At 39.5% G+C, this 27509-nt stretch overlaps 1 protein-coding gene across 1 annotated transcript in view; it reads left to right on the top strand.

Annotated features, from left to right (window-relative positions):
* DNAAF9 (dynein axonemal assembly factor 9) overlaps positions 1-26103 on the top strand; it is a 66081-nt gene extending 39978 nt beyond the window's left edge. Inside the window, exons 22-37 of the mRNA XM_031588146.2 lie at positions 370-516; positions 4441-4529; positions 4754-4852; positions 5118-5235; positions 7149-7237; positions 8484-8642; positions 10522-10647; positions 12343-12380; positions 16387-16522; positions 16883-16969; positions 18235-18341; positions 19031-19105; positions 19236-19438; positions 20640-20705; positions 21321-21414; positions 23199-26103. Coding sequence (XP_031444006.2) covers positions 370-516; positions 4441-4529; positions 4754-4852; positions 5118-5235; positions 7149-7237; positions 8484-8642; positions 10522-10647; positions 12343-12380; positions 16387-16522; positions 16883-16969; positions 18235-18341; positions 19031-19105; positions 19236-19438; positions 20640-20705; positions 21321-21414; positions 23199-23311 — 1746 coding nt within the window. The 3' untranslated portion in view covers positions 23312-26103. The remainder of the gene's footprint in view (positions 1-369; positions 517-4440; positions 4530-4753; positions 4853-5117; positions 5236-7148; positions 7238-8483; positions 8643-10521; positions 10648-12342; positions 12381-16386; positions 16523-16882; positions 16970-18234; positions 18342-19030; positions 19106-19235; positions 19439-20639; positions 20706-21320; positions 21415-23198) is intronic.
* Positions 26104-27509: the final 1406 nt, after the last annotated feature.

Below are 27509 nucleotides of genomic sequence, written 5' to 3'. Positions count from 1 at the left end.
TTGTAATGCTTCAACAGGACTAAAATTCTAGTTTTTGGGGGAAGGAATAGATATTAAAACTAAAGTGTTTTTTTTTTTTTTTTTTGTGGATGTTTTTAAGGATTTAAAGCTTGTAGGAACAATCTCAGATGCTTTCTTTTAAAGTGTATGGTATTGCTAATAGCTGCAAGGTAGAAACTGACAAGTTCTGCAAGTGGCTGCAGGTAATTCTTGTGCTGCACACCACTCCTATGGAAGCTAAGCCATTAAGACCTTTATGAGTGCCAGCTATGACTTTAACATTTCTTTCTTGATACGTTTAACATGTTAAGCTTTTCTCTCACTTTAATAACTGTTATTTACAAATTGTCTTGTTTCTTCCTTTTCTAGGATTCGACTGGCATTGTTGCTGCTCTCTTTGTAGACTTCAAAAGCTCCTTGCTTGCTCATCTACCAATTGAATTCCATGCCCGAGACAACTTTTTGATGATTGCACTTTTTCCCAAAACCAAGATTTATAAAGCTTTTTATTCACAGGTAAAGTAAATAAAGGTCAGAAGCTTTTTTTTTTCCCCCCACTCAAAACAATTATCCTTCATATTTGAGCACATGAGTTGAATGTGTTAACATCTGCCTTGAGTAATTACATTTACAAAGAGAAAGAGATTTGTTTCTCACATTAGAAGAGCTGCTAAAGCTTGTCATCTGGTAAGTAGATGCAGAAAACTTGAAGATATGGAATCGTTCTTCAGTTGTTTTTCACAAGCAAAACCTTTTCTCGCATCTCTATGCTCATTCACAGTTTGGAAGGAAGAAGAGGTGGTTAATACTGATGGAGCAACAGGTTAGAAAACAGACTGAAAACTTCTGTGAAAATGGATGGAGGGTATTGAAAGGGGGCTGTGATTTTAGAAACTGCTTGTTGTCTTTCATATTTCACCTTTTTCCAAGGTGTAGCAGCCTACAACTGTAGGAGGGGCTTTTGCAGAGATCTTATTCCTTAGGGGCACATAACAAGGGGAGGTAACCACAGACTGCAGCTTTGAAGGTGCAGACTGAATATTAGGACGGTGGTATTCAGCAGAGAGAGCTGCAGCAATGGAATGGGCAACCCACAGAGTAAATCTCCACCTTTTGAAGGTTTTGAAAACTTGGTTGGGCAAATCAGTGGCTAAGCTGGTCTGTCCTGCTTTCATCAGAAGGTTGGTTTGGAGACTTCCAGAGGCTCTCTCTTCTAGCCAGGAACCTGGCTTTCTGCAAGAGCTGTGGCAACTCTTCTGCAGATCTGAAATGGCTTCAGGCTGCCCTGCCCTGCAGTCCTTCCCAAGAGCTGATTGCTCCTGGTCTTAAGAATTTGCACGTCTGAGAAACTTCAACTTATGTGTGCATTTCTAGTGATTGTGCTGCTTGTTAGGGTTTAATGGTCACCATGTGCTTTCATTTTGTCTTCTGAAGTCGGTGATTGCTCTAAGGCTTGTTTTCTAGTGGTTGCATTTTAAATGTAGCACTGGTGTATAATTGGCTACAGCAATTGCATGCAGTGGCAGAGGTCCTATTGTGTTTCTTGTGGTTAGACACGTTTGGATTGTGATCCTTTGGGAAGTTTTGTTAAAGTCTTTAAGTATCCCATATGGCATTGTACTATTTTCTGAGTGAATTGGCCTCATGCATTCGAATGCAGAGGCTTTTAATAAGCAAAACTTTATAACAATAGAACTTTTGAGGAAGTGAGTCTGGAGATTTTAGGAGTTCACAGCAGTTTTAGCAGGCGGTCATAAGCCTGGACTGGAAAAGACCACCTAGATCAATGTGTGCAGTCCCCACTGGTAGCATTAATGACTCCATAAAATTTTTCCTTCTTTTATCTTAAGTGCTTTGACTTCTCCCACTATGTTTGGCTGGGGATGTTTTGTTTGGTTTTGAATTTCTAACTGATTTTTATTAGGTCTACTTTTAAACCTGGTTTTATTTAGTTTTCCCAGTGGGAATGTTTGAGCTATTCAGAGATTTCAGACCTATTCTTTCTGGCTTATTTGGCCTGATGAAATAAAACCAGATCCTTTTTAGTCTGCCGTTATTAAAATGTTCTCCTTTCCTCTAATCATTGTAATAGTTCTCTTTTGATTTGTTTTTTTGACTGTAGTCATACAAACTGTGTGCAGCATTGTAGAGAAGGGTATTTGTTTCTTGTACAGACAAAATAACAGTACTTACCAGTAGTTCAGAGTTGCCTGTAGTTTGTCTTTGCACTAGTACTTCATTGGAACAGGTTGCCCAAGGAGGTTGTGGATGCCCCATCCCTGCAGGCAGTCAAGGCCAGGCTGGATGTGGCTCTGGGCAGCCTGGTCTGCTGGTTGGTGACCCTGTGCATAGCAGGGGTTGAAACCAGGTGATCATTGTGGTCCTTTTCAACCCAGGCCATTCTATGATTCTATGATATTATCTAGAGTTAACAGTTCCTTTTTCTGAGGAACACCTTGAGGTCTCCCTCTACTGGGGCATGGTTAGTGGGCATGATGGTGATGGATTGGTGGTTGGACTTGATGATCCTTGTGGTCTTTTCCAACTGTAATGATTCAATTATTTCACTGATTATTTCATTGACACTCCACCTGATTCTAGTAGTGCTTCTGTCTTCATTCTTGCTTTCTTTCTTACCTGCCTCATATTTTTGTCTGCTTCATTCCACTGTTATTCATTAGATAGTTGTTTTTCTATAAAGCATCACAGCGCTCCATGATGGTCATCCAACTTAGTTTCCTCACAATCCTATTGATTCACTTCAGTTCATATCAGATTCACTGCAGATGGTGTCATGGATCCTTCTCTAAGCAACCAAGTCACAGTTTTTAGGATTTATCAGTTTCTGATCTGGCATCAAGCTTTGCTCAAGTTCAAATGGATGAAACGTATCTTTTATCTAGGAGATGGTATCTCATGAATGAAGACTATTCATGAGACCAGCTGTTCCTCAGTACGTAAGCCATGTGAATCAGGTATTATATTTTGTTAGTGTCTTTCTTCAGCTGTTTATTGCTTTTCTCCAAAATCTATTCTAAAACCACATACAACTGGAGTTATGTAGACACATTTGTTGCTCGACGGGCCAGTAGCTGCAAGGATTCACTGAACTGCAGCTCGTGGTTTTACTCTTCTGCAGTCATGTGATGCCTTGTTTAACAGACTTCGTGTAAGTATGATCTAATTAATTCAAGCCCCCCTTGAAATAGAAAACAGCAGTTCCCCATCCCTTCAGGTCTCACTGCTTTACATTCCTTGTAACTGCAGTGTCGGTTGCAAGACTTTAAGCACACAGCAATGGTATTTGGTTGGAGGATCCTGCAAAGAGGCAGCAGTTTCTCTCACATCTTCACTGCAATTGATAGTTGAGGTGGCTTTGCTTAGACCTTGGAATTTAAGGATTTCTCTGGTTTTCTTTGCATTTTTCTAATACTGTAGCAGCTTTTTTCCTCTCTTTTAAGTTATGCAAAAGGGACACTTTTTGTAAACCAGTTTTCTTGGTTTCTTTTTACAAGTTCTCACCCAGTCTGACCTGCCCAATTTTCACCCAGCCCTTTGACTTCTAAAGACGACGTTTTTCTGTTTACCAGTCCTTCTTTCCATCCCTTGTAGACATTTTCCTTGGTCTCTTATACACGTTTTTTGAAGCCATTATTTCTTTGGCTGCAAGTCTCGTTCTGCAGGAGCAATTCAGTCTTTTGTTAATATCAAAACTTTTATTTTATTTTGATGTTTATCTCGGTGTTCAGTGTGCTTGGGATGCCTATTTGTTAATGGCAAGCAGTCTTCCCCCTCACACTCTGCCCAAATTGTTTTGTCTTGTAGAAGATTACTGTGAAAAATGACAATGGCTGTTGCCTTTACTTAGGAAAAGAAGGGAAATACTGAATGCTTAAACGACTGCATGATTCATCTGAATCTGATTTCTAGTTTCAGAATGCCATTCATATTAATGTGACTTGGCTAGAGCAATAGGATGTCAGCCAAAATACTGTTCCCTAGAGAAATGAGGACTTAGTAGGTTGTGAAAAAACAATTTTTCTTAAATTTCTAGAAATACGGTTGCTGCAGTCTTACCTAATGGTAATTAGAACAGTAATTAAAGGAGATGTATATGAATTCAACTGCAGCACAGCAGGAACTGGACTATAAGTGCTTTGCATTTCTAGTAGTTAGGCATGCCAGGACTGAATGATAAATGTGAAACTGGGCTGCTTCAATCAAGTTATTCCTTAAAGTAATTCCAGTCTAGCTAAAGCTTTCAAATCTAATCTGTGGAGACCTACTCCTTGTTTTGAATACTTCCAACAAAACAGTATTGTGTGAAAGACAGTTGTAATGGCTAGCTAAAATGAATGTATCTTATAGGTGAATGAAAGCAAGTCTTAAATCAAATTTTGCAAACTAATGATTCTTACGAGTCGTCCTTTTCTATTGCAGGTTTTCTCTTCATGGCAAAACCAGACAAACTCAGGATTATCTTTAAGGGTTGTCCAGGAAGAATTCCTGTCTGTGGAACAAAAGAGACTGTAAGTTCGTGCTACGTACTCAGCTGTAATTATAGGTTAACTATGTGCTGTCATCAGAAAAATGCTGACACGGATTTTGATATTGATTCAAAAAGAAATTGCTGCATTCTTAATGCAACACTCCTTTTTTTTTTTTTTGTGCTTGTTATCAGCCATCTGGTTTAAAGAAGAAAAACTTCTAGGCTTTTCTTTCAACTAACCAATTAATTCTGTGCTTTTTTTAGACATTCCAGTGTTCAGAAGCTATTCAGTTCTTTGTCTTATCCTTCTGGGGAAAGATGCAACGAGCTGAAAATATCTGCTGCCCTCCCAGAGTTAGAGAGGTGAGAAATGATTTTTATTTCTAAGGGATTAGGTTCAAAAGGAACAGTGCAAAAATATTTTGGTACGCGTAATGCTTGTCTAGAAATTGCTTATGTACTAAGTCTGTCTTCCCACTTGATATTTTTACCCTGGGATGAATTATTTCCTCCCTGGGAAGCCTCTGTTTGACCTTTTCATGATTTTACTGGAGTAATTTCCCAGCTAGTTATACAAATGAAGTATTTTGCTCTTATCTGGAAGAACATTTCTTTTCTTTCCTGAAAGGTTCATGCAGCACTTCACTGTCAGCAGTGTCAGTCGTGAGCCAATAATGTCAGCACATCTTCCTATTTTATTGCAACAGTCAGAAACCATTCCTGACAGCAGAGCAGAAAGCGATAAGGTAAGCAGGCAGTACAGCATTGCCTCCTATCCCTAGTATTGTTTACTACATAATTGCCCAGAGAGGTTGTAGGTGCCCTGTCCATCCCTGGAGGTGTTCAAGACCAGGTTGGATGGGGCCCTGGGCAGCCTGATCTAGTATTAAATGGGGAAGTTGGTGGCCCTGCATGTGGCAGAGAGGTTGGAGCTTGGTGATCCTTGAGGGCCCTTCCAACCCAAGCCTTTCTATGATGTGTCATTCATTGCATGACTGATGTAAACCCTCTCTGCCTCCGTTCCAGTACCATCCTGAGCTTGCTTCAAATCTGTTCCTTAGAATAAATTGCCCTGTCCCATTTCCCTGTTTACATGACTTATTTTTCTTTTTCATTTAAACAATCTTTTGGAAGTGCTGATGGCCCTTCAACCTGATAAAATAGAGGCAGAAAATGAGGAGCAGATCTTCAACTGAACGTTTTTTCTCTCATGTCCAGAGATTCAGCCCCGAAGCAGTAGTTTGTTTTTATGAATTGCTGAATAATTTAACGGAATTGTTCTCTGGAACATAAGTCCTTTAAATAGCATGGAGGTAGCACATGATATTTAACATTTGCTGATATTATCTGTGGAACATTCTGTTCTCTATAGGGGCAACAACAATTGTCAAACTTACAGGGTGTTTTAAATAGGATTTCAGTAGAAATTATTTCTTTGTAACTTTCCAGCATTTGAAGTCTCCTGTCAGCAAGAAAACCAAGGCAGCAAGAATATGGCCTTTCTCTTTGAATATTGTAATATGGTGACAGCCTTATTTCCTCAGCCACCATGCTGACACTTAATTTAAGTATTAAATAATAAGCCCTTCCTTGTGGTTTTAGATCTGATTTTAAGATTGGTTTAAATGTCTTTGTGAATGGTTAAAGATTCTTTTAACATTCATAACAGTTTCTATAAAACAATCAATCTTTTCCTCTATATTTATTATATATACTCAATGCCTGTGAGCATCCAAAATAAGACAGGATGCAAATAATGTACAGGTGACTGTCTTCAGTTATAATGCGGCTAGAATCTGGAAGAGGTAATTAATCTGTTAGTAATAGGAACCATTACCAGAGTAATTTCCTTAGTCAACCTCAGCACAGCACAGAGTGGTTTTTAACCATGTTTCCAGAACTCATTTGCTTGCCCCTGGTTTAGCTCTAAACATGGTTTAGAGCTATATACGCTTTGGAGATGCACTCTGGCTCTTTCTCCGTGTTTCTCTGCTCTGATCCTTCTCTGAACACCTCAAAGAATGCACAGAATGGCAGCAGGGCTGTTTTATGCAGGAAAAACTCTTGCCATGTTGGAGCTGTTACTCTGCAGCCTCTTCCCAGTCCTCCTCAAAGCTGCACAGAGTTTTGCTTAAAACCGTCATCAGTTTTCCTTATGACACACTCAGCATTCAGTATCAGAAACCTGGTGTTTCTCTGTGTTTGACAGCAGGGCTGTTCAAAATACATCATCGCTTCCTTGGAGCTGTTTTCTCAAATACTGTTGTGTGTATTTAAATTTACCCTTTTCATCATAACCTGTTCGGTGTCTGCAGTGTTCTGTCTCAGAGTTGCATTCATTCTTACACGAGTGTAGATTTTAAGGTAAGGTTTTAATGTAATGGTTTTGATAATACTCTCTGTTGTATTTGATTATCCTTTCATTGAGTTTAAGGTATATAAACAATGATAAAACATCTTTCTTAAATGATGTATTATCAGATTGGATATGTAAATGCTTTACAGTCACACTGTTCACTATCTTGATGTTAGTGTGAGTTAATGCCACTTGATTTTTGTGTTTTGATTTGAGCTTTTATGGAGGTAGAGCATCACGTGTATACATTGCTGGCTCATTTCTGATCTTTCAAGCTCTTCCCTTTCCTCCCCTGTGTTTCAGGTGGTCATCACCATCATAACAGGTCTTCCAGGATGTCGTTCCAGTGATCTGTGTGCTTTTCTCATCACTTTCAACAAGGAGCATGGGAGGTTCGTATGGTTCTGGTTTTACTGTCCATAGCAACGATTTTGTGTATCATCAAAGAGCTGCTTGGTGTGAAGGAAATAGAATTATGAATGCTTCACTTTTTTAAAAGAATATCTCAGTTTCTGACTTGTAATTAGGTGCATTATTGAATTTATTCTTATAATTATTACCAGGGACTTTAAATAGTTCTGCACAGCACAGTGTAGGGTGTATTTTTGATGGGGAAGCACTAAATGAGTACAGCTCTATTATTTCAGGTATCTCATTTAACTGCAATGCAAGGTAGATTCAGAGCATTCAGAGAAGAAAAACACCACAATTTCTTTGTTGATATTCCTTATTCCAGATATCAGAGGTGTCATTATAGATCTATCTGAAACTTGTGGGCAGTTGAATCTTAAAAGGGCCAAATGAATCCTGTCTGAAGCATGGAAGTGGTCTTGTCACAATGTTAGGAGCTTCCATTTACTGACTTATGTGGTAATGCATCATTTCTTCTTGGAGAAAACTATATTAATGATCCTTTCAACAGCATTGTTTTTAATCTGCCCTACTTTCCATTCTGCATGTGCAGCAGGGAGGTGTATTCAGGACATGTATTGTATTGCAAAAAACCAAATCCGCTGTAGGGATTTACCATACTGTGTGTTGATATGGATCTTTGATCTGGGAAACAAGAAATTCTTAGCCTTTTAAATCTTACAGCCAGGCACCGTAGAGAGTTGAATCTCTGTAAGGTTCTGGACTGTTGTCTTGTGTCACTTTTAACTCAGAGTCTTCGTATTAGCAAGCTGATGTGGAATATCTTGGTGGTTGTTTTTTTAGGGTGAATGCTTCAGGTGAGTTTTGAATGTTCTATAATGCCAAATTTCAGTAAGTTTTTCATACAGATGTTGTCATGACATCTTTCAGTGAAATATTTTCATGCCCAGAGTTCTTAAATCACATTTTAAGTTCTGTTTACTGCATTGTGAATGAAGATCGGAATTGCTCATATGATGATGTGCATCATTTGTGTAAAAAGCAAACACACAACAAGGAGAAACCACAAACCCTTTTGGCACTGATTTGAAGGAATGTGCTTAGGCTGAAATGATAGAAAACTAAGTAAATTCTTCTTTCCCATGTGTTATGAGAGATGTGGAGCCTTGAGGATTGTCAGATTTATTTTTGGTTGGTCGAAACAAAATGTAAACGGAAATATGATGTCACAGAACACTTTATTGTTGTTGTTTTCTGTTGTTTTAGGTGGTTAGTTTATCGACAGACGATGGATAGCCCTGAGTGTTTTAGTGCAGCCCACTTCCAGCGTTATCTCTCTGGTGTCCTGGAGGCTCAACAAAAGCACGGCGTCCGTCAGTCCACTTATGCCAGGAAGAGCAAGCGACTCTTAGTGGTCTTGCAAGGGTAAATGTTTGAACTTTGTTTGGACTGTAGCACAGAATAGGGGATTTTCGGTTCACTTCCTATTTCCAAGGCATTTTTAATGTATTTCCATCACTTGGAGGCAGTCACATTTCAGTTCTAACATGTGGTTCTCTGTTTTAATTCTGTTTAATGTACACACTAAACTCAACTTTCCTGCTGCTTGTTAATTTTATTGCTTGCTGCTCCATTGCAGGAAAAAATACCCACAAATATACAAAGCCTTCCTTTTTCTACAGGGGAGGAAGGACTGAATTTGGTCTGTATCTTCTGTTTAAGAGATTGGCTTTTGGCCTTTTTCCAGCTGTACCTTAGCCTGTTGGCTAAATGGTTTTAAAGTTGAAGGAGGGAAGATTTAGGTTGGACGTAGGGGGAAATTCTTTACAGAGAGAGTGGTGAGGTGTTGGAACAGCTGCCCAGAGGAGGTTGTGGATGCCCTGTCCATCTCTGGAGGTGTTCAAGGGCAGGCTGGATGGGCAGCCTGGTCTAGTATTAAATGAGGAGGTTGGTGGCCCTGCATGTGGCAGGGGTTTGGAGCTTCATGATCTTTGAGGTCCCTTCAAACCCTGGCCATTCTGTGATTCTGTTGTTAAATAGCACTCCACTGGAAAAGATATCCCTATTCCCCACAAGAGCCCCAGACATCCTAGATAGAGAGGTGATGGTCCTTCCAAGGCTGATTAATGCTCACGTTCATCAGTATGTCTTCATGTTTGTATTCTCACATCTCCTTCAGACCTGTAAGAGCTCTGGTTGCCCATATTTAAAGCCATAGATTTAGGCAATAGAGCACAGACAACATGAGATTACGTTGCCAGCTGCACTCTAGAACAGCAGGTGAATATTCTTGAATACGTCTCTCTATAGCATTATTGTAACGCATAGAGGGAGGGTTGCACGTTGTAGTTCCTGTTGGTACACAAATGAATTATTGGCAGCAGACCCATACTTTGCAACTAACAAAACAGTAAAACACACAATAAATGTTTTAACTGTGAAAGAATGCAGAAAAGCACGTTAGTTAGCTTCGTGTTGTACCTTTCACGTACCGCTTTCTTTGTAAGGTTGCAAAAATATTGAAATTGTTTTGATGAAAAATGAGGGTGGAGCACCTCCCTGTTTCTTCCAGAGGAAGATCTATTGTGTTTAAGGCATTAGATGACTGAGAACATTTTGGTAACTTCTAATTTGTGCAGCTTCAGAACGGAATTTAATTTCAAGAAGTGTGATATGGTATGAAATAAAGACTATAATTATCTCTCCCAGCTTTGAACAGTGCCATCAACTTCTGAAACATCAGTGAATTCTAGACAGTCATTAATAAACAAATTTATGGTTTTCAGAAGTAAATGGCCCATTCAGTTTGCGGTATTTTTTTCCTCAAAATAGAAACTTTGAAAGCCTGAGGTGCTGTGTCTTGCTTATTTTTTTTTAATAGGATGAGCATGCTGCAGTAAGCATAAGAACCAATCCTTATTTTTTTTCCCTGCAGTATTTACCATCTCTTTGTATTTTTGTTTTTTTCTTTCCATTTTGTAGATAAAAGAATAGTTTGGGTTGGGAGAGATGTTATATGTGGTATCATTCCAGACCCCTGCTGTGGGTCAGGGGGCCACCCAGTGGGTCAGGGGGCCACCCAGTGGGTCAGGGGGCCACCCAGTGGGTCAGGTTGCCCAGGGCCCCATCCAACATGGCAGTCCTTATTTTAATTCTTTTTTAGCAGCAGCAACAACAACAACAACAACAAAAAACATGATGTGAGTTTTCATCCTTCTAGATGATGAGAGATAGGAAGGAGAGGTGATGATGAAAGATTTTGCTCTGTTTCTCTGAAACCTTGTTTTGTTTTGTTCTCTTACAGATATACGGATGTTATTGATGTTGTGCAGGCTCTACAAACTCATCCTGACCCGGATGTGAAGTCTTCTTTTGTCATTGGGACAGTTAATACTTGTGTAGAGCCACTGAGCTGCTATATAGAGCACAGGTATATTACAGAATATTTCTAGCAGTCTGAGAATGGGTTGTTTATGAGTTTGAGATCACTGTTATGATAGCAGGCTGTATGATGGCTAAATGCCATAATTGTCTTAAATCCCTCAAAACTGTTAGGTGATTGGTCTTGGATGAACTTTCAGCATTGGGTTTATAATAATGAAATTTGATTTGGAGTAGGTGTGTAATTATACAGAATGTTAATAGAAGTTTATTGTGTGGAAGGATAAACGAGGCATTAGTATACTCCTCAAATAACGTGTGATGTGAATAATATTTTGTTCAATCTGGATAGCTGGCCTGCTTTGTGTCTGTTTTTTGTGGTCATTCTTTTTCTTATGAGTGTTGTGTAAGTGGGATACGCATCTCAATTGGGGTTATTGTTTATATCACTGTTTTGGAATGTTAAATGAAGGTTTCCTATATTTAAAGCATTGAACGTAAGGAAAGCAGTCATATGTAGTGAAAAAGAATGGCAAAGCACAGAGGCAAAAGCATTGCAAGTATTAAAAATTGGATATTCTGGGTTACCACAGAGGCAGGTTGGGAATAAATCTATTAGAAAGCCAAATTTTAAAGTAGTGTGGTTCTCAAAACACGAACCCTTAACTTGTGTGCTTTACTCTAGCCAATAATAGTTATTTTGTATTTGCTTTTTGGGGTTTTCATAGCCAAGGTTGTAAGTTATAGGAACTACATAAAATGTTGGTGAATTGATGCTGGAGTGCTCTTTAAACTTGTTCTTTCCCAAGTTACAGTCGAAACCAATTCCTTCCCTTGGTGTTTTGTGGTCATGGCACTGAGTGGTATTTATAGCAGCAGCAACCCTTTGACTAACATTGTTTGCCTACTGAAGTGCAGTAGCAATTGAAGGAAGAGGCTTAGCCTATGCTCTCGACTATTTATGTCTCACTTTGAAGTTTGTGCTGATAAGAGCTTACAAATGAGCCACGTACTGCCAATGACAAATCTTTCAGTTGGAAAACTTGGGCAGTTTCACCGTGAGTGTCAAAAAGAGTGATTTTTTTGATGTTTGACTTACAACTTTTGCAGTCAAGAGGAGCAAAATCCTTTCCTGCCCCAGAAAGCTTATGGCTCTGGAGATTTGACTCTTTCATCTGCTAGGGTAAAGTGTTGAACAGCAAGCCAGGGCAGGGGATAGGTGGCTAAATACAAACAGATAAGGTACTGTCTCCTGTTCACAGCATTTCTCTGTGGGATAAAGTTAATAAAAATAATTGCCACTTGTCTGACACAATAGCAGATGTGGCATAAAATGGTCAGAAAGCATTATGTAATATCTTCTCAGAAAGAATTCCCTTCTGTATTCAGAAGACACAGTTCTTTAGGGCAAGCTTAACACAATTCCTGTTTTTGTTGTTTGTTGTTGTTTTTTTTTTTTTTAAACAGACTTCAATATTACTTGAATTTCTTTCTGAGTTCCTAGAATACAGAATAGATTGCATGGTGGCAACTTGCTTTTCAGCAAGTTCTGGGAGAAGAGCTCTTCAAAATGCTAACCTAACTGGAACATCCCTACATATAGATATGGGAAAGGCAACGTGACAATGGGCAGAGTAGTAAGACTCCAGCTGGCAATGTCCCTTCATTCAAATGCTTCCCTTCATTTGGACGTGCAGAAGTAATACCAACTGTCTGTATGTAAACTTTTGCTCTTCTATTGCAGGCTTCTTTTTCCCAAGTTCTTGGACCAGTGCTCCCAAGGTATGTGTCATTTCTCTTGACTGTAAGCTATACAGAACAAGTAGCTGAGCCAGTAGTGAGGCCAGATAAACACACTGTAAATGCATACAGTCAGAGGTCACGATAAGCTCTTTCAGTAAGAACCATCTGTGCAGAAGTGACAATTTCTCTCTATATGGGTACCTGGAGAAGATATAATAACCTGTATGTTACATTCTAACTGTTCTCTCCTGGAGAATGGATTTCTGAAGGCTAGAAGTCAAACTGTTTTCTTGAAGCTGCCATAACTCATGATGTGTTGCTAATCTAGCTGCCAAATGGATGGGGTTTGAAAGGAGAGCTCTGCTTCCTCATACATACCCATCTTTCCTATAGATAAGTATGAGGAAATGGAACTCTCCTTCCATTCTTCCTGTTTTAAAAAGCTAAGAATGAGGTAGGTAGCTTGTTTCCCCTATCCAGTTCTTCATACCATATGGGTGATCCTTCTGAGTTTCATTTTACACTGCAGCAGACAAGCACACCTGCAAAAGAGCTGTTTCTTACCTGTGTATTTAGTTTTATGTCCTGACTCTGAAATGAAATGTTTACTGCATCATTTTCTTTGTCAGACTTGGAACCTAGAGCATCCATTAGTGTCACTGGGCTTCCTGACCTACCATCAAGTAGTTTTAATTTGCAATTGCAAAAGCAAATTCAGCAGTAGCACCTTCACAGGTCAAGTAATCTTTATTTTAAGCAGCCTGAAATCAGATAAACCAGGAACAGTGGGAATTTGAAGACCACAGTTACCGTGGCATGACTTTCTGATCTTGTCTCAACTCCACGACTGTATGGTTTTTGTTTTAAATGCAGTTGTCAAAGCAAGATGCTGCATTCTCTTCTTGTGGCTGTTCAGACGCTGTACTGCTTTGATTTGCTGCCAGAATTATGCCATTTTTTGTGTGTGTGTGTGAAGGGAGCCCCCAAAAAAACGAAACTCAAAAGAATGAAGTCATGAGCAAACTGGAAAGTATGTAGGTGCAATTACATAGATCAGTGCTTTGTTCTCATTTGTTAGCTTAGCAATTTAAAAATTAAAACTAAAAAAAAAAAAATGCTTAGAACAAGAATAGCTAATTTTCCCTATGAACCCAGTGCTGAAGAGAAGATGTATTGAGACTTAGAAAAATGTTCTTTTGGCAGCAAATTGTTTCTGCATGTTGCAAGGTTTTGTCGTCTGGTTGGCAGATACAAAACGTGACATCAGATAGCCTAGAGGTCAGCTCATTCAAAGCAAATCTTTGTCTAAAGTTTGAGGAGGAAAACTGCTTTGAACTGAGATGTGAGTGTAACACAAATACAGAGTTGGGCCCTGGGCAGCCTGATCTGGAGGTTGGTGGCCCTGCCTGTGGCAGGAGGGTTGGAAATTGATGACCCTTGGGATCCCTTCCAACCCAAGCCATTCTGTGATCACATTTATAGTAGAAAAAATGTGAAGTGGCTTGAAATGAACAAAGCTTTTATTTCCAGCACCCCTTCCAAAAAAATCAGGAATATTGTGTGTTGTGGAAATGCAAACACTGTGGTTGTGTCACTGCAGAGGAGCAAGAGGGAATGCAAGATCCAGCTTTATGCACAGCTTAGAGACTTGGCTGCTGGCTCAACAGGAACAGTGCTCAACAAGATCTTCACTGGGAGATACTTGTCCTGATCTTTTTGTCTTCTGCACCCCAGTAGTGTTGGCATTACTGCAGCCCTTATGGGCCGAAGCAGCATTGCACTGGGTGTTGTGCAAGCATAAAGGAAAGATACACGTGGCTATAGGCAACGGATACAGAGGTGACAGTGACAATTTGAATAGAAAAGGTCAAAATGATCAGTTACAAAGCTGCGTGGGCTGCTTCAAACAGCTTTTTTTTGTCTGGGTTGCAGCACCTGTCCATCATTGACTGTTGCCAGTTAACACAGGGAGCCTCCATGTTATATCCACAGGTGTATGCAGTCGAAGCCTGCAAGTTCCACAGATTTTGTTTCCTGCAAGGCTGTGTGGGAGCTTACAACAGGAATGACAGCTAGCATGTTAGAGCTGTTTGCTTTAGAGACAAGCAATGGAAGCAGGGAGTGATGGAGAAGAGTATGAGCGAGAAGGATAGGACGAGATTTCTTCAGTTCTTGGATTTGCTGGGTATTTTATTCCTTGAATCTTCTGAATTCAGGCTTTGCCAGCTTAGATGCTAACAATTACCTTTTCTCTCCAAGGCACAGCTATTCTAATTGTAAAGTATTCTCCATAGCATTTATGACACAGCCTATTTATTGTCCCAACCTCACAGAAAGCGTAACTAGCATTTTAATTAAGCTTTGCTTTTAAATCATTATCAATTCTGAGGATGCTAAAAGGAAAAAAAAACAAAACACACTGCATTTAGCACACCCGCAGTGTGGTGGTTGTTGATTAGCTGATTCATAATTTTCATCTTAATTGCATGATCTACGTAGTAATTTCAAGCATTTATGTGACTTAATTCCTAAGCATGCTTGCTGTTCTTTTCCCTAGTCTCTCTCAAGGGAGCTGTGTAGTGCAGAAGATTATAGATGTTTCTGAAATTGGAGTGAAAAATTCTATGGAGGTTTAAGAAACAGAAATACCAATGGTGGTAGTTGGCATTTGTTACTAAAATCTTAGCTTGGAAAGGTCAGTAATGCAAGTAACAGTTAATGGGAGCGTATGGCATAATGGTCTCCTAGAATGGTTGGCATAGAAATCCATAGAACCATAGAGACATGGAAGATCTTGAGCTGGAAGGGGCCCACAAGGATCATTGAGTCCAACTCCAGATTTCTGTGTAAGGAAACCACTGCCAGGATAAGCGTACTCTGAAGACTTCTATAACTTCTATAGACTATTCTATAGGAATAACTTCAGCAGATGATGATGTGGACTTCATTACGTGTTCTGCTTTAATGGTCATAAGGTGGAATGCGTGCTGGTTCAAACATTCATGGGTGGTTGAAGAGTTTATTGGGCTGCCTCATGCTATACCTGCACTTATAGGGCAGTGTTTGATTCAAGCTGCACGCACACATTTTTGAGCAAAGGAATAGCATTTCTTCTCCATTGTGGACAATATTGACGTCCTAGGGAGACCTGAAAAGCTGGTGCTCCGCTTTGCTGAAGAAATTGCTGGCCTGAAATTCATTCTGGTGTAACACCGCCTCAACATAATTGTAAAGTAGAGATCTTAGAACACTGAAATTAGTTGGATGATAAATCCAATGTATCGTTCAGCATTTCTTCCTCATTAGTCAAGTTGTCTTTGATGATTGGTGTTAGTAGAATCTTTAAGGCTGGAAAAGAGATGACCAAGTCCAACCCCAGCCATGCCCACTGCCCGTGACCCTCTGTGACACATCTTCACTCTGTCACCTCCATGGACAGTGACCCCACCACTCCCTGGGCAGCTGTGCCAGTGCCTGACCACTCTTTCAGAGAAGAAATGTTTCCTAATATCCAACCTGAACTTCCCATTACACGACTTAAGGCCATTATTCTTATCCTATCTCTAGTGAACTGGGAGAAGAGGCCAACCCCTGGTGTTTGGTAGGCTCATTTTTTAAGACTTTTTTGTCTTATAAGATTATTTCCAGTGATGCACAGGAAGACAACACAGGTTATAAGAGCTCTTCTTTGAGTCATTGCAGTGACTGGAAAGGAACCTCTCCTTCAGGAGGTGCCATCCCCTCATGGCTATGGTTGTGTTAAATGGGCTTCTGAGCTGGCTGCCCTCTGTGTTGCTGCAAAAACAATCTTAGTAATTGTGTGTGTGGTGATTGTTCACTGTTCCAGTGTGAAGTTAGATGGGCTTCTGGGTTTCTTTGGGCAGGCAAGAGAGAGACGTTTCCTTGCTTGTTGTTTTCCTTAGTAACTTTCATGCATTAAGGTAGAGGGAGAATGAGAGAGAAATGGCTGTTAAATCTCTTAATCATTTGTTAGTTACTGCGTGCACCTGACTTGTGTATACTGCCTTCTCATTTCCTTACACAGGCCTGGTGAGCAATGTGATATTCACAAGTCATGCTACAGAGCAGAGGCATCCACTCCTTATGCAACTGCAGAGCCTCATCCGAGCAGCAAATCCTGCTGTTTCATTCATCCTGGCAGAAAATGGAATTGTAACAAGGTAATGTTAATCACCATCCACCGTTTGTCACTCTTGGCAGATGGGGCACATGCCTTTAGAAGCTTGTATTCTCTTGTTTTACTCTGGTAACTTACACAGATGCCTGTTTTTTTTTTTTTTTTAATTGCTTCTAATGCAAAAGGCATCTTCCCCTTACATTTATGGTTGTATAAATACAGAGATTAGGAAACGTATGTTTTTGCTTGTAGGGTGTGATTTATCTCACTGTCACTGTCACACTGGTGGGAAGATACCCTAATTTACTTGGCTAACACATTCTGTTTTATTTAAGCAGAATACAGATACTGTCTGTTTTATTGAGGTCATAAATTAAAAATGTTCGTCTTTATCCCTCTGTAGGAATGAAGATATTGAATTAATTCTCTCAGAAAGCAGTTTCTCAAATCCTCAGAAGATTAGAGCTCGATATTTAATGTATCCTGGCTGGCAAGTATCTAGACTGAGAAATATTAAAACTATTTTTCTAATTAACTTGAAGATTAAAAAGTCTCACTAACTTAATTTATACTCTTTTTAAGACTACTCATTTGGAACAGAAAATAGCTTTGTAAATCATTTTTGAAAGAGAGCTGATGAGTATTCATAGCAGATACACAACTGCTGTCCTTTTAAGGGGAACAGGATCCTTTCTGGACACCATTTAAATCAATGGCAGATTACTGTTGCTTTTAAGAAGAATAGAAAAGTACCTTCTGGGAATAAGCTGAGAAGGCTTGGGATGGGTGAGGCCAATAATGATGAGAGTAATTTCATTCTGACAGCTATTCAGCCTTACTGGAATGAACTTGCTATTAGCAGAACAATTATTTACTAAAAAAAAAAAGGAAAAGCTGCAACTTTATTGACAGTCTTGGCAAAGGCTTGAGGGCTCAATAATAAATGGTACCAAGCTTTGCTTTTAATTCATAGTGATAGTTTTCATTATTAGGGTGCTTTGCACATCTTGTTGTAGTTATCTGTGCTGTACCTATTTGGCAGGACATGTAAACTTGTCAGCTGTTAGAACTCCTGGCTGACTGTTTTCCTAGTAACGTTGATAGCTTGGGAAGTATGATTTATGTACCTTGCCTTGCCAGTCCTTTATACACGTGTATATTCTTTGTTCATAATTCTTACTCAAAATCTGGAATGAGTAAGGTTCCTAAAGTGAATTGGCACAAGGCTGGGAGTGTGCAAATTGCATGGTGCCCAAAGAAGGGAGAGAAAACCTTTAGACAACGGTTAATGTATTTGATAGTACGCAAGAACAGTAAGTAGATAGCATGTAAGGGGAAAAAACTAGCAGCAGAAGAACATCAGAATGATTCCTCAGCTCTTTAAACAATCTCAGACTTAATATTACCCTTTCATAGAATCGTAGAACTCTTAGAGTTGGAAAGGACCTCTGAGGGTCATCAGTCCAACTCCCCTGTAATGAACAGGGGCACCACAGCTAGATCAAGTTGCCCAGTGCCTGATCCAGCCTGGCCTTAAATGTCTCCAGGATGGGGCATCAACCACATCTCTGGGCAACCTGTTCCAGTGCCTTACCTGGATCTCTTTGTAGGAAAAAAAAAAAACCCTACCCTCTTTCTTGCAATGAGGAAAAGCCACCTGTAGTGAAATAACGAATGTTCTTTTTTAAAAGATCTGCTAGGTGAAAAGCATAGATGTGTGTGTTTTCATTCTTGAAATCTTTCTTTTGTCTCAAGGTATGAAGGTAAATACGGAGCTGGGTCTGTCTTTCCTCCAATGGTTCAGATCTGTGTGTGGTTTAGCCGTCCTCTGGAAAAAACACGATTTGTGACCAAATGTAAAGGTACAAGTGAACTTTGACTGACTTGATTTAAATCCAAGTTTAAAAGGCTGAGGAATAGAAGGAAAGGAAGACACTGACGTAGCACTGTCCTTTAATTACTGCTGAAGCAAACTTTTAATTGAATATGCAGCTTTCCTTCCTTGAAGTACAGTAAATGACCTTTAGCATCTGCCCTGGAAAACCGACCCATGATTTTGTTCAGATAAAGATGTAATGTCTAAAGGCTGAGATGGTTATCTTCACGTGTTTTGCTTTTTATTTTAAATTCACATTCATTTATTAGTATGGAAATGCAGTTTGTAAGAGAGCATCAATTCCTACTGTTTGTGCCCAGCAATTATTTGTAGTTACTAGAAAATAGGCTCAGCTGCATGTTAGGCTCCTAGACCAGATGTATAACCATGCCCTTCCTTCTTTCCATAGCAAAACAGTGTTAAGGAGCACCACTTTACTTTCCACACGCACTGTAAGCGTTCACTATGCTTGAACACATTATTTCCCACCTACCCCATAGAGGAGAGTTGAACGTGTAGAAATGTTCTGTAGTGGGAGCTCTGGGGGATGCTGCAGCTTTTCCCCCTGAAGCATTAGGATGTGGATTAGAGACCTGTAGCATAGGACTGATGAGAAGCTGCACCAAAGAGAAGAGCAATAAATGAGATAACGTGTTTGTCCTCCATTTCTAACAGCAATTAAGTCACTGCTCAAGCCAAGTCCCTTTTCTGGAAACATATATCACATCATGGGCAAAGTTAAGTTTTCAGGTAAGGGTTCTGCAGTGTTTTAGGGTTGTATTGCATGTGGTTGTATTTGGAAACACACCAATGCGTTGGTGTTAAATTAGATGAGCAAGTTATCAAGGCACCTTTTTTTCTTCTGTCTTCTCCTCGTTAGATTCTGACAAAGTGATTGAGGTTTGTCACAACACATCATCCAACTCTCTAAGCCTTGTGCCTGTTCAGGAGGGGCCAACTCCTCCTGATTCAAGAAATGATAGCAGAGATTGCAGCGGTCAACAGGAGTACTTCCTTGTGTTCATTGGCTGCTCCCTTAAGGAAGAGGATATAAAAGACTGGCTCAGAGAAACAGCAAAACAGGTTCGTGGGCATGTTTACTTTTGTTCAGCGTGACCTGTTTGGTATTTCTAAACAATGAAAGGTGAAATCTGAGTGTCTTGATGAAACCTTTTTGTTAATCTTCTTTCTCTTCTGCCAAGGAATTAGCATTCCGGAGTGTAAGTTGTATTTCATACAGAGTTTCATACAGTTTGCAAATGCCTGTTGTTTTAATAACTGCTATAGAGTATTCGTGGATTGATCTGCTTTTGAACACTTGAGTAAATGGAGTATGTCCAGAATAAACACGAGATGATTAAGCTGAGATGTGATTGCCCAGAGCTAAAATGTAGTATGAAATAAATCTTGGAGGAGCTGAACAGTGCTGAAAACATGTTTTGATTCCGTAAATTAAACCTCCTTGGCAGTAACTCATTGAAACAGAGGGTCTAGCTTTTTCGTTTGTTCTTGCTATATTTAAGTGTACAGCTGTGCAAGATTGCTTGTGATCCTGCATGGTTAGTGTACATACACAACACAGGTAGGGAATGGAGTACCATAAGAAGCCATGGAAGCACATTTTGCAGCACTGGTCTCTTTCTAACTTCTCAGACACAGGCACAGCCTGACCACAGTGACCACGGGATGAGAAGTTTTCTCCTACAAAACCAAGTAATACCAGCAGTTTTGTCAAACTGAAGGTGAAGGTCTTGGGAAATGAGTCTGAAAGTTTTGGTTTGGAAATACACTTGAACAGAAACTGTTGAGCCATACAAATGCTTTATTTTAGTACTTTAACTGGATCCTGAATCTGTAGTTCCAACTCTGCCCTTTTATGATGCCATTTTGGAACATCTTAATTAAAGATGCTCATAATTACTTTTTTTAACGGGTTAGGATTTGCATAGTATCTCAAGAACATTGTGTGGGAAGGGGAATAAGTTTCCTGCAGGTTACTTCAAGGAGGTATGCATTTTCTGTAATGATATCTCGTGCTCTGCATATATCACACAGGTAATATATGGAGACAGATATTTTTTTCCATGTAAGAGAGCACTCTCTGAAATACTGTTTTAATCTTCTTAAAGCTTGGAACTTAAAATGAATTGCATATCTCAAGTGTGAATTAGTTAATCTGCATTTTCAAGGAAGTACTTTGCTGTTTGTTTTTCTAATGTAACTGAACTGTAATGTCACGTTGTTGTACAGAGGGTATATAACTGGGGTCTAATTCTTTATACAGAAACCTCAGAGGAAAGCCCTGAAAACCAGAGGAATGCTAACCCTTCAGGAAATAAAAAACATTCATGTAAGTAGAAGCAATTAACAGCAGATCCTTTTGGATGAATTTTTCAAGTATCCATTTGTACGATAGAGCACCTCCCGTGTCTGCCATAACAAGTGTGCTGAACACTAAATTACAGCATTTACTGTCTCTTTATATACTCAGAACATAGATGAGGCTGTCCAGGAGGGATTTGAGAGATAAATCTTGGTGTTGTGTAGGCATTTATCTCAGTAAGCCCTGAAAAATGGGGGAGAGCTTAGGATGTATAACGGTCTGCTTTTACACATCTTTTCTTCCTGTGCTGTACTGAGCAGATTATCACTTCCAAATTAGGATCCCAAAAGCCTTATCCTGCCTTTATCAACTAACTTTGGGATGTAGGTGCTGTCTCTCGAGTTGAAGTACTAAAAGTTTGGCATGGCTGAGTATTGCTGTACTGAATTCCCTTTGTCTGTGTAAATATCATCTGTCATACTACCTTTTCAGAGTGCTACTTTTTAGCACCTGGCTAAAAAGTACTTCTTGCCTGGCTGCTAAAGAAGGAATTTTTCCTCGCTGTTTAAGCTTGTTAGGTCTGTAACTAAGCAATTTTCACGTATGAGTGTTTAATATGCAGTATATTCTTTCTTAATGTAGGTGAAACGCCACTTGGATCCACTTCCAGCTGGATATTTTTACAATGGGACTCAGTTTGTGAACTTTTTTGGTGACAAAATGGATTACCACCCATGTATCCTTTAAGATGCATTTTTTTTGGTGAAGGGTTTAGGTAGGGAGGCTATAGACTGCAGGTCTGAATTGTAGGCTGCTAAAGCAGTTGATGCATTGGAGAGCCAGTTTGTTTACAGGTACTTGTCGTTTAAAAACACATTTTTAAAACACTTTTTTGAAAGTATGATCTGGGAAGCAAAGTAGAACCAAAAAAACCAATCCTCTAAATTGCTGCACGCAATTATGTGCAATGGATAATTTGTGGACCCCAGCTTGTCAAAAGAATGTTTCTCAAACCAATTAGCTGTGCAGTGTTGCTTAATTCTTGGTTACGACTGATAACATTTCCAAATGGACATTATTGCCCCAAAGTAAAAGCGATCAGGTTGGTTTGTTTTGCTGTGGTATCATTCTTGCTGTTGCTTGTGTCTTCGTGGCAGAGCTGAAATTCAAATTGTAGAAACATAGAATGGCCTGGGTTGAAAAGGACCACAATGATCATCCATTTTCAACCCCCTGCTGTGTGCAGGGTCACCAACCAGCAGACCAGGCTGCCCAGAGCCACATCCAGCCTGGCCTTGAATGCCTGCAGGGATGGGGCATCCACAACCTCCTTGGGCAACCTGTTCCAGTGCTTCACCATCCTCTGAGTGAAAAACTTCCTCCTAATATCCAACCTAAAGCTTCCCTGTCTCAGTTTAAAACCATTCCCCCTTGTCCTGTCACTATCCACCTCATAAACAGCTGTTCCCCCTCCTGCTTATACGTTCCCTTCAAATGTTGGAAGGCCACAATGAGGTCTCCCCAGAGCCTTCTCTGGATGCAAAGCAGAAATATGACCCATGTGCAGAGGTGCATTTTCTGTAATCACTTTTTAAATTCATTTAAGCAAGTAAAATCTTTATTTTAAAAGTACTTCAGCTTAGCAAGTGGTACGATGTACTTATCTAATTGTGATATATATTTGTTTGCAAATGCTCTGTCCTTACTGGTATTGTTTGATATCAGTTACAAAAAGAGCTAGAGCCAAAGCAGAGTCCTCTGGTTTTCTTTCCAGAACCATATTGATTTTCTTTTTCTTTTTTTTTATTTAAACCCGACCATATTCTTGTCTCTGGCAAGAAACTCCATAGTAATACTCATCTTCCAGTGTATTTCTATTCTTCTTGTTTCTCTGTCTCTGTTGTTTGTTTGTTTGTTTTTTTGCCTTTGTTTTATCACTGAAATTTCAGACTTACCGTGGTCTTAAATTCCCAATTGACTTCACTTCAACTTAGGTAAACGTCACAAAAACACGAGTGGCTTCTGTTTGGGATTAAGAACAGATATGTTTATGTTCCTATGGGACAAGGTTACATTTTCTATCAGCAGACTTCTGGCTGTTCCTGGCTATGTAACACTGGCAGAAAATGAAATAACAGTGAACTTCAGCTCCACTCTTCACTCCACCTTTACACCATCAGGATGCTGGTGTTGGGGAGGAGATGATGTTTGTGCAGGCACTTTTGGCAGCTCTGTGTTGGGCTGATTTTATTGAATTTAACTTACTAAAGTAGCTATCAACATTTGCAAACCTGCTGTAATCCTGCTGTCATGTTTTCTTTCTCATGGGAAGCTCCTTTATTCTGCGTTAATGAAGAGTAGCTGTGGTTGGGTCTGATTGTGGGACTCCTGGAAAATATTGCATTGGATTTATTTTCAGTCAGCTTTCCTAAACTGTTAGATCCTTCCAATCTGTTTGTTCTTTTGTAACGAACACTGTTTGCACAAATGTTCTTATTTTCCTTAGCTTTTCAAATTCAGTAATGGACCAATTCATGAATGATTACTTGGAAGAAGCCAACAGGGAGATAGAGAAGTACAACAGAGAACTAGAAGAGCAAGAGTATCATGATCTCTTTGAGCAGAAGACATAAGCACGTGTATTCTGTGGACTTCTAGACCACTTCTTGTCAGTAACCAAAAATGCTGTTGTCCTTGCTGGTTAACTAGAAAATTAAGTGAAATATCAGTTTTCTGCACTCCTTTTGAAACTAAGATCATTCCTGTAAGGTTGGCATTTTTACTATGGTAACTGCTTAGCTGTTTGTACTGTCAGGTTTGCTTCCACTTCACCTTAATTCCAGACTGTAAAAAGCATCACCTGGAATCTCTGGCTAGTAGTGGAAATGTCTTGAAAAGAAGAAAAAAAAAGGAAAGCTGTATTTCCTAGCAGGTCAGAATGTAAGCATGAATTGGTCCAATGTGCAGAGAATCGAACTGTTTTCATCTCTTGGGTGTCCCTTGAACCATGTTGCCCATGAGCACTGAAGAGCAGTGGTATATTTCAGTATGTGGGATTGGGGGATGTTCCCAAAGCGAGAAATGGGGGAACGTTTCAAAAGCTCTGAGGAGTTCCCAATCCTGCTGCTGTAAGGGTGTTCCTAAAGCGAGAAATGGGGGAACGCACAAACCTCTGCTCTGCTCCCAAGGGCACAGCGTGTCTTACAAAACCCTCTGCACGGTCTGAATCTGCAGACAAAATTTTGACTCTTTAAAGAAAAGATGTTTATACATTTCAAGGTGAAAGGAGAGACAGGTGGAGATGCTTCTTCCTTTCCAGTGCTGTTCTAGCAATTGATGTCGTGTTTTCTAGAATGTACAACTTGCTGTTGCTTAAATGATTCCTACTTGAGTAGTAAAGACTAAGCAGAGCAAGCAAAGGAGGAGAGCATGAAAAGCCAGGATTCTTTAGCTAAAGAATTGCTCCTCCTGTTTCCAAAGGTAAAAAAATAAATAAATACAAGACGTACTTGAAGTAGGAAAGAATTTGGGAAGCTTTGCACATTGTAACACTGAACTGATGCACCCAGACATTTACAGTTACCAGAGGGTTCTGTAAAGGAAACCCTGGCAATGTGTCCTTTTAAGTGAATTTGGTCCAACTTGAAGCGAGGCCTCATAGCTCATTAAAGGAATATCAGTATGTGGTACCCTAGCAGCTACTTGAACATCATTATTGAAGCTTATTGAATGAGCAGATTATCGTAGCGTGCTGTGCATTCAGAATTTAGTCAAGTGAAAACATTCCAAGTCCTTAGAAATAGTTCTGTCTTTGGGCAGATATATGTAATATGGTATGAAATTGAATGATCTCTTACAAGAAATACCTATACATAACCCAGCTTCTTTCCATGGGAGAAAAATGAGATTTATCTCTCACCATTAAAACCAATGGCTGCATATGGCTTAAGAAATGTATTTTTTACCTTTGGAATCTGACATGGCCCAAACTTCAAGAAGCTTATCAGAACCTGAAACACTTCATTGGCGAGGTTTCAGTGTGAGTTGCTACTAGCTGGCTCCATGGGGGTCCCATGGTGCAAGTGTGGAATTCCAGGTGCTGCAGACTGGGATATAGATGTTGATAAGGTTTCGTTCTAGCTTTCCTCCTAGATTTAAGAAGTCGTCTGAACGTAAGAATTCTTTTTCTTTGCACACCATGAGGCTTTATAAACGACTTGTATCCTGTTAAGGCCGGTAAAAGCCAGCTATAGTTGTGTATCTAGGCTTTCTGGGTAACCCTATTACAGGTATAGAGCTTCGTGATAAGGCTCGTGAGTTTATCTATGCATGGCTATGGGTTTAGTCTTAATATACTGTAGTGCCTGGTAGAGAAATGTAGCTAGCAGTGGATGTAGGGGGCCAGCAGTGTTTACAGACTAAGTGCAGTTGGCAGCACAAAGCGATGCATCAGACCAGGGTTATGAGGGAACAGAATTCTGGAGCTAAAACTGCAATAAAAGGAAAATTCCTAAGGTCGGATTCTTTGCCAGCCAACTTAGTGTAAACCCTGCGTGCTCCTTTTCAGTACCAGTTATCTAATCTGCAAAGCCATATATCTAGGATAGCGGAACGACGGCACGACGTCGGAAGAAACAACGGTGGCTGAATGGCTTTAAGTCAGCAGCCGTGTAGGTTTAAGTGCAATTGATTGAACCATAGATGAAGATGCTGTAGCTTGCTTTGCTCTGCTGAACTCTTTTTAAGAACCCCCAGTTTGTGCAGCGTTTGAACGTGAGGGTTCCTATGGGGCCTGGAGCTCTCCATCACAAACCCCCGTGAGCTCAAGTGAAATGAGTGTGCAACGTGTGCACGTGGAGGTGTTCTTCAAAAACCAGATCAGAAGAGCTCAGAACAAAGGCCTAGTATACAGATATACCGTACTGCATGCTATGTGAGGATAGCTGTGTATTAGGAAGACCTTTCACCATACTGGTACTATTTCAACGATGATATTTTGGTATTGAAATGATTTGATTACCTCAATTTATTATTATTATTATTATTATTTTTTCTTTTAGCTTTTAACTGTGACTTCAAAACTGAAAAATTACCGAAACAGTGAAAATGTGACAGAGGTATCCTTGAAACAGAGCAGTGCCTTGCAAACGATGCCATTTATGCCCAAAGCCTAAAATAAATGGACATCGTGGGTTGCATTGCTTGCAACCTCTTTGTTTTTTTTTAAAAAAAAGAAAAACAGTTTTGGTGAAAGGACTTAAAATTAACCTAGTGAAGAATATTAGCACAAATTCTGTTTAAAAGGAAGCTCTTTGAGGACTCAAAGGTGTAAACGCCTGATGCTGCTGCTAGCAGTTGCTGATTATTTGGGGGTTATTTGTAACAGTCAGCAGCACTTTTCTTTCTTGTTTTGCTTTTTTTTTTTTTTTAGAAAACATAACTTTTGTACTCTGATCAGAGATGTTTATAAGCTGGAAATGTGGTTTCCTCACTCTTTTGGAGTCGGGGTAAGGATGGAGTTACTAAGGATCTAGTTTTGAAAACTTTTTAGCTACTGTAAAACTAAAATAAAATACAAAAAGCACCATTTCTAAACCACAAATGTTTGGATACAGGAAAAAGTGCCATTACACTGTTCCGTTATCTTTTACTGTATTTTGGGGAGAAAAAAAAAAAAGAAAAAACAAACCAATATGGTAACAGTAACTTTGTGTCCAGGCATTTCTGAGATGGGAAAGAAATGCTGAGAGTCCTCAAGGGGTTTACATGCTTTGCTGACCTTCATGTTAGCAGCTCGTGGTGGTGATGATGATGTGTTGTTTGTTATTCTTCCCCCTCACGGAGAATGAGTGTGATCAGAAGTTACTGAAGTTATAGGGAGAAAAAAATGTGACCAACTTAGGAGAGGAACGTCTGCAACTTGGGCAGAGTGTTTGCTATGAAGCCATGCAATTTGCTGTCAGCCTGATGTTAAGCTTTGCAATTCACGAGACTGATTGCAGGGAGGACTTCAGTTGCATGTAAAAGTTCCCTACTAAGTTGCTTTTTGTTTTGTTTTTTTTTTAATTATTACTGTTTTTTAATTGAAATCTTTTCAGAATTTGCACAGATTTAAGCTCTGGAATACGTTGGTATTCTTAAAAGGGAAAAATTGTAACTAGTATAGTGAATTGTGAACTGTGAGTTGTTAGAACTGCATTGCTGATCTAATTTTAGATTGTTTAAAAGCGTACCTCAGAAAGCTAGTGAGAAATTGCTTCGTTTTTACACGAGTCTGATGCTGATGTAACACTTCTCACTTTACAACGTGCCAAAATTCACTTTGATACTAGTTCTCAATGCTTTAATATTTGCAACGTTAAGTTAAAAACTTGTATTTTTCAAACACTACTGTAACTTCAGTTTAACTGAATGGTGTGAGTGAAGCTTTTTTTTTTGCCTATTGTATTTATTACACAACTTGATTCGGTAAATATGAAATGACCTTTCCATTTATTTTTGTATTGTTTTACATGTTTATACCTGCAGTTTGTGTGACTTTTACACCTGTAACTCAGATGTGATGGAAAGAACCAATAAAACAGTATCCATCTGCTGTCTGGTTGGCTCCTTCAATTATGCTCGTTATTTCCTCAGCTTGGATTTCTGACCGTTGAAGTTTCCTTTAAAAATGTATTACTTTTCTAAGCTGGTAAAGTTAAGAGGAATATAGAAAGGTGATTAATTCATATTCAACAAAAAATCTGAACATTTAACAAAATTGTTTTCTTTTTCTTTTTAAGCTGCTGTTTTAGACCTTCTTACACGGACTCCTAATAATGAGTTGGAGGA

Source organism: Phasianus colchicus, chromosome 4 (genome assembly GCF_987193195.1).
Source record: "Phasianus colchicus chromosome 4, bPhaCol1.hap1.1, whole genome shotgun sequence".
In the NCBI taxonomy this organism is placed as follows: Eukaryota; Metazoa; Chordata; class Aves; order Galliformes; family Phasianidae; genus Phasianus; species Phasianus colchicus.
This window is presented reverse-complemented; position numbering and strand designations above follow the sequence as displayed.